Below are 13,715 nucleotides of genomic sequence, written 5' to 3'. Positions count from 1 at the left end.
TTTGTTAATGTTGACATATAAAGAGTAGGTAAAAACTTGAACAGGAAGGCTCAGTCGTGTACTTGATGGTCAGATTTCCGGCAGACCGCGAAGGCAACAGCGGCGTAGACGTGGCTGTGGCGCAAGCTGCTGCGTTCAAGTGACGCAGTGTTCCGTCTGCATTGCAGCCCGAGCGGCTGCCGGAACATAACAATGGCGACTCACAGACCGAACAGCAACTCCATAAGCTCCAGCAGCATCGTCGGAGCCACGTCGCATCAGCTGCACCAACAGACACAAAGCAGCAGCATGCAAGGTAAGGAACAAAACCTGCCGTTTCACTCGGTTCACACAAACGGAGGCGCTGTTAGTCGGAAAAGAGCTGTGGTTTCTCAAGAAGGGGAAAAAAACACCACGGTCAAAAGAGACGCATTAATCAGATTATGTCCGGTTAGGACCTACAAAATAAAACTAACCTTGATAAATTCCGTTGAAGTGGCTGTAAAATAAGACCAAGTAGTTGTTTATACATACGTAAGATTAAAAATACAAGTTTTCAGTTGTTTAATATACATGTATCGACTCATCGCAATTATTTTTACGTTGTACTGGTGGATTATTTTGGTCGTCAATTTTTCAATTATTTATTTTGAAGGGCCATTTGCGCAGTTTCCGTTTGTGCTTCAGTTTTTTTTCGGTTTAGCTTCAAACACTACAGAGCTAATGCTTTAGCCATGTTGCCGAAGGTGTAGCTAAATAGCTGAATCGAAAGGCCTGTAGTAGAAGAGTTAAATGTTTGTTTGTTTTTGAGCCGGACACTTTTTAGCAGCCTTCAAAGTGTCACATTATAATAAAACATCGAACCTATTTTGTACCGTGTGTTCCATTGTTATTAGCACACGGCTGCTAACAGAAGCACCAAGAGGCCTTCCCTGGAAATACCTTCCTGCCAGGCCACTCCTGCTTTTAGCTAAAGTCATACCTCTAATCCCACCACAGCTATAGTTAGGGCTTCAATTAATTCAAATGTTTTATACGGCTGCTATATAGATGGACAGAAGTCTTTATTGTTACTGTTCAAAGTTAAATTACACTTCAATCTTAAACTCACTGTGTTTTCAGCAGCTTATGTGATCGGCTAACCAATGTTTAATCCGTTTAAATCTAGTTTCTGTGTGATATTTAGTGCTTTTTTTGTTGCTGCTAACAGTTTTCCACTTCTTAAAACAAGCATGTGAAGGTTAAACAGATCTGAGTTGTTTCCTGTCATTGTGTTCGATGTCTAGTGTCAAATGTTTTATCTAAACCTTGCAGAGACCAACACCTGCTGGAGATGTCAAAATGAAACAGGTATTCATTCTATTTTACACGGTTTTATCTTTGAGGATCTTTAATGTGTCATCCATTCCCTTCACTGATTGTTTCATTTTGTTTGACCCGTGTTTCTGCATGCTGGTGTATCGTTTTCTCAGTTCGACATGAGACGAGCCTGGCAGTAAGAGCCAGCGCAGAAACCTGTTGTACACACACTTGTGCAGTTTTTAGCAGCTGGTCGCTGACGGGAAGCGTGCAGCTGTTTATCACCTCATACCAAACATGCACGTTCACGTTCCTCTTGACGTATCAAAACAAGTCATCTCGGCGCACTACACAGTACGAAAACACCCGAGTCCAAATCGTAAATGAACCTTAAACAGATCAAGGTAAATATTCAGTTGTGACTTACTAATTAGTCAAAGTATTTAAGGAAACCAGCAGATTGTGTCGAGTCTTCGTCTGAGCGCTACATCCGCAGCAGCACATCGGCGACGGTGTAAAGGAACAACTCCCTTTTTAAAAGGAAGAAACCTCCAGCTGAGAATGTATGACCATATGTCCTGACCAGCTGGACTTTGAGAGGACAGGAAGGAGCCACAGACAGACTGAAGGACTGGTCCAGGTCTAGTTCTAACGAGGACGAACCCAAACAAAACTACAGCTTTATAACCGCAACATTCACATGTACTAACATGGATATTAGAGCGAGTAAAGACAGCAGCAGGGTGAGGAAATGTGGTCAGTTTGTCCTCCAGCAGTCGAAGCCTTTAGCATCACAACTATGGGATAACTCAGGAAACCCAATCCAAACCTAACTATAGGATTGCTCTAAAAGGAAAGTCTAAGGTCTAGTGTTAAAGACGGAGTGTCCGTCTCATGGACAGAAATCAGAAGTTTGTTCCAGAAAAGGTGAGCCTGAGAATTGGAAGCTCGGCCTCCCAACTTCCTTTGAGGAACTCCACAGCGTTCCCAGCGACTTTGGAAATCAGGGAAAACCTGGAAAATTACTGTTACATTTTCCAGACAGGGAAAACTCTGGGGATTTGATCTGCTGATTAAAGGATGATCTTTCAAAGATTTTACCATGTACATGTATAAATATTAGTATCATTGAGTTCATGTTCTGCTTTTACAGTGTACACAGTACATGTGTCCTTACTGATTGGCTGTGGTGGCTTTTTACTTGTACAGTAATTAATAATAGGAAGGATTGCCGTATGCGCGTATCGTAGCTGTGTAATACTTCTGTAGTTCTGAGTGTTTTGTGTGGCTGAAAAAACAGAAAAAAATCTTTATTTACGCTGGGACAAAACAGGGAAGACTCAGGCAATTTTCTTTTCATGAAATGCTGGAAACCATTCTCTAGGAACCACAAGTAAACCTGCAATATGAAGCAACAAAGATGGAGCTTGCTTGCGAGCTTTTGATGTTGGATGCAAGATTTAAAATTTGATTCCTCGTTTAAAAACCTTTATTCTGAGCTTCATAATGCATTGTAGGAATTATGTACGCTTCACCTTTTACACCAACACTACAGGAGGATGCTATGGGTGCTCAGTCACACGACATGCCCGATTACACCGATCCCACCGTGTATCTGCTACGAGAGATGGATACAGACTCTGTTACGACACCACGCAAGTGTGGCTCCAGTTAGTTTTATATTTAGTGTGTATTTAAAGTCAACAAGGTGTGGACAGAAATGTTGGACACAAATGTCCTGTCCTCAGTTTGTACAGGAAAATGGTTTATCTCCATTTTCTTCCTGAGCGCTCCACAGAGAGGGAAGGTGCTGCTGTTGGAGCTCCCTCTGCTGGATGTCAACCAAACTGCAGATAGTCTGAGTCACTTCAGCTGTTTGTCCCAAATGTCACCACCGAGAGCTTCATGAAACCACCAGGACAGTTTGTTCAGGTTCATCCACAGCGGCCTTCAGAGCTGGAGCTCAAATTAAATCAGCTTTATTTATAAAGAACATGTGAAACATTCAGGACTGACTGAAACAATAAACCCCCAAACATTTGAAACATACGAACATCAACATCAATTTGGGAACAAAAGGATCAGTAAAAATGTATAACACAATAAAAACAATAAATGACATTAATGAAAAATTATTAAAAAGCTCGAATGGTTGTTTCCAGTTAGGATGTTGGGGATAAACTATGGGATACCAGGAGCATGTAAAGATTTTCCTTTTCATCAATGTTCTCCTGTTTAAAGGTTTGACCGTCAGATAATGTTTAAAATTAACATTTAAGCTGCGCAGCATTTACACTGGCGCACTCTGTTGTTTACCCAGAATGCATTGCATCGTAAGTACAATGGCAGCATCTGCGTTTCATTAGTTTAAAACAAACTAGAGAAATTGCATTTCCTGCTTATTGCTGAAGAATTTGCTGAAAAACAGCTGAAATTAGCTAAAAACTTGCTGAAATGGAAGAATAAGCCAGAAGAAAGCTGAAAGAACACATTTGCTGAATTAGGTTTAAATGAGCACAAAAATTTGGAAATTAGCCACACAAAAAAAATCTGAAAAGTAGCTGAAAGGGAAGAAAGAAGCTTAAATAACTATAAGGAAGAGGAGAGAGCACAATTGTGCCCAATTAGGCGAAAAGTCAAGTCAAATTTATAAAGCATATTTAAAATGGCAGCTGTTACCAAAAAGTGGAAATTATCTGAAAAAAAGAAATTTGCAACAAAAAACAAGCTGAATAAAAAAGCAGAAAGAAGCTAAAGTTACCAGAAGGAAGTGGCGAGAGCACATTTTTGCTGATTTAGGCTGAAAAAAATTTAATTGAGAGCAGCAAATGTGGAATTAGCTGAAAAAGCTAAAATTAGCATAAAAATTACTAAATAGTAACTGAAATAGCAGAAAAGGCTGAAACTTGCAGAAATTAGCTGAAAAGAGCATAAGAAGCTGAAAAAACCCCAGCTGAAAGTAGCTGAAAAAAGTTTAAATTTGCAGAAGGAAGCTGAAAGAAGCTGAAGCAGAACAAAAAGTGAAAGGAGCAGTAAAAGGTTGTAAACAGAGCTAAAGATCTGAAGGATGTAAAATGAGCTCAGTTCGTTTTCTATGAGGAAAAAAAAATGCCAGAAAAGGCTAAATAACTCAAAAAGCTAAAGTTGCACCAACATCAAAAGTTACAGCAAGATTGTCCTGAAAGAGCTGAACGTTTTGATTTATTACTTGTTGAAATAGCAGAAAAACTGCTGGACGAGAAAAAGATGCCGAAAAACCTACGGAATAGTTTACGGTAACTAGAATACGGAATAATAACAAATATAAACAGGATCACAATAGTGTGAATGCATCATAAATATTCCCATTATTACAACAAATAAACAGTGTACAGTATATTTTATATACTTGTATATATGTACTCTTCTTTTGTATAGCTCGAGTAAATCAGGTTAAGTGTTTGAACTAGGGGAGATCTGTTTTAACAAACAGGAAGTTAACAGTATCACACTGTCATGGTTGGTAGTTAAGTTAACATTCTTCACAACACTGGCAGGGCACCGTCGACCTGTCAGTCCCTCCACCTCTGACCTCTGACCTTTGCTGTGATGTCAACACATGAACAAAGAGCCGCTCACTCTCTGAACAGGCTCTGAGAACGCGCAGTAAAATGTTTCCTTCTTGACTTCAGGGTTTCAGATAAGCCTGTCTGGAGTGACCCAAAGTAAGAATCAGACTTGTGTACCAAGCACGCTGACCTCTGCTCTCTGTGGGGACGTGTCAGTAGTCTAACGTGGTGTCCTGTCCCCGTCGATGTCCAGTTCATGGTGGACTGATAACATCGTTTGATCATTCGAGCGGGTCAACGGGGACCACGGTAAACTACTGATGAAGCCTGTGTGGTGTTCTGGTAGACGGGGCATCTGTCCACTGTTCACTGCTTTAACTGTCACTCATGTCACGAGGGGTTAAAGGTCAGGGGGGGGTGTTTGCATTGAGGTTTTGGACCGGGCATGGCAGAGACCTCAACACTCAACGGCAGCACCTTCAGTCATACATGACCCCTCTGCTGCCCTCGGGTCAACATTATCCCACCACCCTCAGCTTTAAATCTGACACTAGTGATCATTTTGACCCCAGGGCAGCAGGAAGGTTGAACCCAAACTGTATTCTGGATCAGACTGAGGTGACCTGAACTTTCCAACACCTGCCAGGATGTCTTGATGTGAGTCAGGTGCTGTCTGAGTGCTGGTGTCTCAACAGTACTGTGGTAGTTGACTTGGTTCTGATTAGGGATTCCACTGTTTCCTAATCAATCCCACACATAATGCATGTCTTTTATTTTGAAAGTGTAAGCTGTGTGGGAACCTCTGGACACACTGCTGGTGTTTGTGCTTCCTCTGGTCTTGATACTAGATAAGCCCAAATGTTTGTTAGCATAATTTCATTAAAACCACACCCCTGTTTGAGGGTAATTAGAGGTTTGGGTAGAAATGTAACATTTCTTCTTACTGCACACATGAAGGCTTATCTCCAGATGTTTCTGAGGAGCACTTTGTGTTCAGGCGGTCTGCACCAGCTGAGTCAATCCACAGTGTGGCGTGCACGTTGTGGCAACGTGGACCTGTGTTTTTCTTTTCCTCTCAGGTAAACGTAAAGCTCTGAAGCTGAACTTCGCCAACCCTCCCGTGAAACCCACCTCCAGGCTTCCGCTTCATCCCACGGCGCCGTCTTTCCAGAACCCTCACATGTGAGTGATGTCGATCTGGTGCTTTAGACCACGGGTGTCCAAAGTAAGGCCCGTGGGCCATTTGTGGCCCTTGGAGTGATTTTGTGTGGCCCACAACTTCAGTTTAAGAATGGTTTCATTTTGGCCAGCAAGTTTCAGAGGTTGATGCAGACTTTCTGTAAATTAGTTGGTAATCCTTTTTTATATAATGCTTAGGTTTGACAGCAAAACAGATGAAAAACAATCCTCTCAAAATGAGCAATGTTAAGCAAAATATAAACCTTTGGCTATAATCTTTTTATTTTCACTTCATGGTACAAAGCACCAAAAACTTTTACTGATTTCTACCAGAAAGGAGACTTTTGGATAATGATTCATAAAACTTGGCTAAATATTTCAGTTGATAAAATAATCAAGAGGGAATTTGGACATTTTTAATGAATATAACGTGGTATCATCTACATACGAGTTGATCAACTTTATCAAACCTTCCATGAATCTGTTGTAGCGACTGACAGCTGGGCCATTTTTCAGAACTTCTATCAGCCTTTTGGGTTGTTTATGGTCCAAAAGTCTTATCGACCTCCTTTTAAAAGGACACACCGTATTTTTCTGACTAAGTCGCATTATGCGAAACAAAACAGATAAGTCAAACTTTATTCAACTTATTCCCAATAACCACATAAAATCAGTTTGAGGTCAGTAAGCACAACCAAAATTAATACATAAGGATACTCTTGATTTTTGAGAAAATTAAAGAATTTTAATTGCGCCTTATAGTCCAAAAAATACAGTACTTATATTACACCTTTGTTGCTGAGAACAGACTAAAATGAATTTTCCAAAAACAAGAAAACAACAAACATGGACCCAACAAATCAAATAAATCAAATCCTTTTAATAAAAAATATAAACTTTAGTGTTTATGAGGCTTTTTATGTTTTTGATCTACAACAATTTAAAACTTACTCCACCAAAATTAATCAACTTTTGTCCTTTCTCCAAAATATTGTTCACGTTGAGAGTTCAATTCACATTTTTGTGGCCTACAAGTCCTTTCATCTGGATAGTTTTGACACATGAAAGCGTTTGGACACCCGTGGTTTAGATGGAGTTTACAGATGCTTCTGGTTCCAGTTATTTCTGGAGCGTCGTCCTTGTTTTTGTGCTGTGGGATCGATGTTTACCCAGTCTGTTCTGGTTCTACAGAGAGCGCCTGCGGACGCACAGCATCGAGTCATCGGGGAAGCTGAAGATCTCGCCGGAGCAGCATTGCGACTTCACCGCAGAGGATCTGAGAGACCTCGGCGAGATCGGTCGTGGAGCTTACGGCGCCGTCAACAAGATGGTCCATAAACCAACAGGCCAGATTATGGCTGTGAAGGTGACGAGCTCCATACATTTACAAAACCCTGATTTATCTGAGCAACGTTGTTGATGTGTGCAGAACTTCAGTGCCTAATTTCAAACACTGTTTCCTTCCCATTTTCATTTTATTTTTATGAATTATTGTAGATTACACTGAAAGCTAGATTAGATCTAGTCTGATGATGTAAAACCAGGTCCACACGTCTGTTCTGGTTCCTGGTGGATCTGTCGGTAAAGTATTAAAGTAGCCACGTACTTTAAAAACCACAGATTGAAACCACAAAATTATTCTTTTCATTCAGTCCCTGCTGTTTAAATAAATTGTAGACGGATGTCATAGTGGGAGGTGGGCGTCCTCCAGTTGTAGAGTAACCAAGATGGAAAAGCTGAGATTACAAAACTTATTGTTGAATCAGTTTGCTGCTCTGAATGCCAAGGTGGAAAGACATCAGCAGTGAGCGTAGAAAAGCCACCGATGCTGCTTATCAATCTGGAGAGGGTTAAATGTCATTTCCACTCAGCCTAAGGTCGACCATTCCACAGGAAAAAATATTCACAAGGAGAAAACATTTAAGAGTGGCTGTCTCAGCAAATTCACCCCAAAGTCAGACTGTGCAGGGCTCACAGAAATGATAAAACCCAAGCGCCCCATTTCAGACTCTACAGTTTGTAGGTTAAAGGTCATGATGGGGCAGTAAGAACAACCTGAAATATGGCGTGTTGAAAGGGTTGCAGGAGAAAATGAAGTTTCTTTAGAAAGAACATGGCAGCACGAGTTTCGTTTAAACGAACCGCAAGACTTCTGGAACAATGTCCTTTGGACAGATGAGACCAAAGTAAAGACGTTCACCTATAATGCATCGCTCCATGTCGAAGCTCCAAAATTCACGGTTGAAACACGTGCCTTTGTGTAAAAAGTTGTTTTTCTTTGCAAAAAGAAGCTGAGAACTTGTTTACTGTTTTTTTTTTTAATTAAAAGCTTTGTGTGACAAATGCTATGCTAAAAGGTTCAAACCACACCGAGCGTCCGCCATTTTGAGACCCAAAGAGACGGCCCATGTCACGTCAAGGGGCCTCCCTCCCATTTTTCTTAGAGACACGCTGCTCGCTCCCTCACTATCCATCCTTCAGTTCAAACAGTCTTATGCTGCCATCCAGTGGCCGAAGAAAGGTACTACATGCAAAACAAATTAACAAACGTCTTCTTAAATTTGACATTAATTACTAATTATTGTCAAATTTCAAAAAATATTATTGTTTATCGCAATAATTTTTTAGACAATTTATCGCCCAGCAAAATATGTTATCGTGACAGGCCCAGTGGTGGGACCTTCAGGAAGCTGAGCAGAAACAAACTGAAGCAACATGGAAAGAAGAGTGGGCCACATAATCCTCCACAATCACACTGGAGACTGATAAAGTCCAGGAGAAAACAATGACTGAGTTGTTGCTGCTGAAGAAGCGGCTCACAGTCTGGTAGCTGTTTGGTGTGTTTGCTGACACTAAATAAAAGTTTATTTAAGATTGATCTTCAGAGGATCAGCAGTCGACACAGACATGAATTCAGTGTCATGAGCTCATGAAATGTACGATTTTAAACACGACTGGCATTTTGGCTCTTTAAGAGTATCTGTGCATCAAATATAAATAATAAAATATTAACATTACAGCTATAGTATCATTACAGCATTATGTAGTATTTTTTTCCAACAGCTTCAGTTAAAGTAGTTGCATTAGTATCAATAAATACAAGCAAATGGATCATATACACTGTTATAAAATATCTTGATTTTGAAAATGAAAGGATGCTGGTTTTATTAAAGATTTAATTTTGCATGATGTATTCTTCGTATTGGACTAATAGTTTGTAACCAACAGAAGAAAACCTGACTCAGTGTTCATGAGAAACGTTTTCTGTTGTCCTCAGAGGATTCGCTCCACCGTGGATGAGAAGGAGCAGAAGCAGCTGCTCATGGATCTGGACGTGGTGATGAGGAGCAGTGACTGTCCTTACATCGTCCAGTTCTACGGCGCCCTCTTCAGAGAGGTGCTTTCACAGAGAATCAGCAAATTGTTCCATTTTCTTTGTTTTCCACTGCAGGGCCAAGAAGAAGGATTAACTATGTCCTCCATTTGTTTGTGTTGGGAGCATAAGAATTGAAAAATAAGACTTCCATTCTCATCAAAAATCCAACTACCGCCACACAGTGGTGCTTGAAGTTTGTGAACTCTTTATAATTTTCTATATTTCTGCATCAATATGACCTAAAACATCAGATTTTCACACAAGTCCTAAAAGTAGATAAAGAGAACCCAGTTAAACAAATGAGACAAAAATATTATACTTGATTTATTTATTGAGGAAAATGATCCAATATTACATATTTGTGATGGTAAAAGTATGTGAATCTCTAGGATTACAGTTAATCTGAAGGTGAACAGCAGCATGGATTGTTTATTTAAAATGAATCATTTAAAAAAATTTTAACGCTGCACCTGTGTGCAGCCTACAGGTGCAGGGAGAAGCTCCCTCCTGCAGCCTGTCATGATCACCCCTCTCTGCCACGCACACATTTCAGAATCAGAATGCCTTTATTGTCATTATACGCAGTACAATGAAATTAAGAGCCACTCCTTTTTCCAGTGCAAAAACACGCCTTAAGAAAACACACAACATTAAACACACACTAAAAATATAAAAAATGTAACGCAATATAGATATAATAATGAAAGTAAAAAGTACAAGTATTTCACAATTATATTGCACATTATGGATATTAGTGAGGTAGTTAAGGTGACTGAGAGTATGAAATGAAGTCCAGGTGTTTGGGAGGTTAGATGATTAAATCAGTGCATGTGTGAGTTCAGTGTGGTGATGGCTTTCGGGAAGAAACTGTTCTTGAATCTGTTTGTTCGTGTTCTGATGCACCTGTAGCGCTTCCCTGAAGTAGCAAGTCAAACAGTTAAACACCCGGGTGTGAACCTTGATTATGTTTTCTGCTCTGTTGAGGCAGCGTGATGTGTAATTGTCCATCAGGGAGGGGAGAGGGCAGCCAATTATATTTTGTGCTGTCTTGACTACTCTCTGAAGCCTCTCCCTGTCAGCCAGGGTGCAGCTGCCGTACCGTACTGAGATACAGTATGTCAGCAGGCTCTCGATGGACGAGCGGTAGAAGGTCAGCAGCAGTTTTGTGTTCAGGTTGTGCTTCTTAAGTACTCTTAAGAAGTGTAGTCTTGTGTAGAAGTGTAGAAGCAGTTTAGCTCCTCTGTTAGTGAAGCACTCAGGTCTCCTGTTGTCACCTCACAGCCTCTATAGTTGGTGATGTTTTTTATGCCCTTCCACACCTCCCGTGAGTTGTTACTGGGCAGATGGGACTCCATATTCCTTTTATGGTCAGCCTTTGCGGTTTTTATTCCCTTATTCAGGTTGGCTCGAGCAGCTCGGTACAGAGCTCTGTCACCTGACCTGAAGGCAGCATCGCGGGCTCTGAGGAGTGTGTGGACCTGGCTGGTCATCCAGGATTTCTGGTTGGGGTAAACCCAAATGTTTTTGACCATAGTCACATTTCCGATGCAGAACTTGATGTAGTCCAGTACTGTTCCTGTGTATGTTTCCATCTCTTGGTGTTCAACTAAGTCCCAGTTAGTTTGTTCAAAACAGTCCTGTAGGTCATCGAGTGCATTACCAGGCCAGGTTGTAACAGTTTTTGTTGTAGGCCTCGCTCGGCGTCTGAGGGGGGTGTAAGCTGGGGGGAGCAGGAGGGAAAGATGGTCTGACTGCCCGAGTTGGGGAGGGGTATGGCTCTGTATGCATATTTAATGTTTGAGTAAACATGATCCAGAGTGTTCTCCCCTCTAGTAGAACACTTAACATGCTGGTAGAATTTTGGGAGTACAGTCTTCAGATTAGCCCTATTGAAATCTCCTGCAATTATATGAACACCGTCGGGGTGAGCCCGCTGCTGTTCATTGATGGTGTTCAGCAGGAGAGAGAGCGCCATATTTACATTAGCGTCGGGTGGTATATACACAGCAGTAATTATCACAACCGTTAGCTCTCTCGGTAGAAAAAAAGGTCGGCATCTCACGGACATGTACTCAAGGTCTGGGGAACAGTGATTGTCTATAATTGTCCCGTTGTTACACCAGTTCTCGTGCACATAAATACAGAGCCCCCCACCTCTGCTCTTACCGGAGTCCGCAGTCCTGTCCCAGCGTAGCAGAGAGCGGCCTGCTAGCTGTGTGCTAGCATCGGGTATCCCAGGGTGAAGCCAGGTTTCGGTGATAATCAGAACACAGCAGTCACAAACTTAGCGATTTCCAGCGAGTTGTAATTCCAATAATCCGTTTTATGCACTAGTGATCTGGCATTGGAGAGATAAAGGCTCGGTAGAGGTGGCTTGTGAGGTTGTGATCTTAGCCTTAGCATAACGCCAGACCTGCAGCCTCGCTTCTGCTTCCTCTCCCTTCTCCGTCTGCGCCGCCTCACAGGCCCGACAATCCATGGAGAGCCCGGTGATCTCGCTATGTCGTCTGGGATGTTGTGCGTGTAATGAAAGTCACTCGAAACAGGTATTTGGTGCTGCTCACCAATGTCCAAAAGGGTCTGACGTCTGTAGTTGATGTTTGCAAACTCGTCAATGCAAACACAAGAAAAAAGGACGTACAAAAATAACATTAAAAAGCACTGAAAGGGAGAGCTGTGAGTCACTGCAACCATGCGCGCCGCCATCTTGGATCTGTCTAATGCCTAATGTCTAATTTCTGCTCCGTACTGCAGCAGTTTCATGAAGGTTTAACCCTTTGTTGTCCATCTACACTGATTGACTTTTGTCTTCCAACTTAAAATTCAAAGTGTCACAATGTAAAATCATCATAATCACAAAATACAAAAGTGTTAAAACATTATTTTTAATTATTTTAGAACTTCTATGTTCAGTTGTTTCAGTGTAATTGATCAAAACGTGCATTTCTGCTCTGTGCTGCAGAGCTGCATGACATCCCTTTCATGTCCTGCTGCTTTTCTCTTGTATTACTATCCTTACTTCGCAGTTTTTCCACTTATCGGGGGGGTGGGGGGGTGGGTGGGACTGAAATCTAACACCCGCAATAAATGAGGGACAACTGTATTGGATCATTTTCCTCAATAAATCAATGAATATAATGTTTTTGTCTCAGTTGTTTAACTGGGTTCTTTTTATCTACTTTTAGGACTTGTGTGGAATTCTGATGATGTTTTAGGTCAAACTGATGCAGAAATCTAGAAAATTAAAGTTAAACAATCAAGCACCACTGTAGATGTCTGTTTTTGAGGAAATTATGTTTTTATATTGGTCAAACAACATATTAATTTTATTTATTAACCTTTATTTAACAAGGCAAATCCCACTGAGATCACAGACATATAGTTTCCTTAAATGAGTGGAGTGGCTGACGATTAATCTATGGGGGCCAAGGCCACCATTAGCCACCCCCTGCTCAAAAGTACAAACATTCACTTTTGAAATCCCTCAGCGATGGGGCACAGCTGTGAACCACTTATTTTATTTATTTAATTTTAAAATGTTCTTTTTTTCTTCTTTTTCAGGGCGACTGTTGGATCTGCATGGAGCTCATGTCTACCTCATTAGACAAATTCTACAAATATGTATATTGTTCATTAGATGATGTCATTCCAGAGGAAATATTAGGAAAAATAACTCTAGCTGTAAGCACTTTTTCTTCCTGTTGTTTTTTTGTCCATGTTCGGGTGTGATGAGCGTCTCCAAAACGAACCTGAATCCTTTTCTTGTTGTTTCCAACAGACCGTTAAAGCACTGAACCACTTAAAAGAAAACTTGAAAATAATTCACAGAGGTAAGTTTGTGCTTCGTTTGCTTCTCAGTTTTCAGGTGGCCTTCCTCTGAGTGAATGTTGTTCTGCTTTGTCCGATTCAGACATCAAACCTTCCAACATTCTAATGGACCGACGGGGGAACATCAAACTGTGTGATTTTGGTATCAGCGGGCAGCTGGTCGATTCGATAGCCAAGACCCGAGATGCTGGCTGCAGGCCTTACATGGCTGTAAGTCATCAAGGAATGTGTGTGTGGGGGGGTGCTTGTTAGGAACATTTATTTTCAAATTCAACACCAGAGCTTTTAAATATTTTATTAATCTTCAAAATGACGCAAAGAGAAGAACGAATTCAGATATTACCGTACTTTCCGCCGTACACGTCGCACTGCCATTTAAGTCACATCAGTCCAAATATATCTAATAAATTGTGTGTGTCAGAGTCAGAGTTTCTTTATTGTCATTCGCACCTCATGTGGTACATGTGGTGGAGCGAAATTATGTACACGGGGTCCCAGTTACATCC

The 13,715-nt window shown here is 41.1% G+C and overlaps 2 protein-coding genes across 2 annotated transcripts in view; one reads left to right on the top strand and one right to left on the bottom strand.

Annotated features, from left to right (window-relative positions):
• gas7b (growth arrest-specific 7b) overlaps positions 1-13,715 on the bottom strand; it is a 142,354-nt gene that overhangs the window by 127,627 nt on the left and 1,012 nt on the right. The window lies entirely within an intron of this gene.
• map2k4b (mitogen-activated protein kinase kinase 4b) overlaps positions 153-13,715 on the top strand; it is a 24,811-nt gene continuing 11,248 nt past the window's right edge. Inside the window, exons 1-9 of the mRNA XM_037691185.1 lie at positions 153-295; positions 1,294-1,329; positions 4,950-4,982; positions 5,906-6,008; positions 7,197-7,371; positions 9,283-9,402; positions 12,943-13,062; positions 13,160-13,211; positions 13,292-13,419. Of these exons, the coding sequence (XP_037547113.1) occupies positions 193-295; positions 1,294-1,329; positions 4,950-4,982; positions 5,906-6,008; positions 7,197-7,371; positions 9,283-9,402; positions 12,943-13,062; positions 13,160-13,211; positions 13,292-13,419 (870 nt within the window). The 5' untranslated portion in view covers positions 153-192. The remainder of the gene's footprint in view (positions 296-1,293; positions 1,330-4,949; positions 4,983-5,905; positions 6,009-7,196; positions 7,372-9,282; positions 9,403-12,942; positions 13,063-13,159; positions 13,212-13,291; positions 13,420-13,715) is intronic.

Source organism: Nematolebias whitei, chromosome 17, assembly GCF_014905685.2.
Source record: "Nematolebias whitei isolate Nwh7 chromosome 17, NemWhi1, whole genome shotgun sequence".
NCBI classification, from domain to species: domain Eukaryota; kingdom Metazoa; phylum Chordata; class Actinopteri; order Cyprinodontiformes; family Rivulidae; genus Nematolebias; species Nematolebias whitei.
This window is presented reverse-complemented; position numbering and strand designations above follow the sequence as displayed.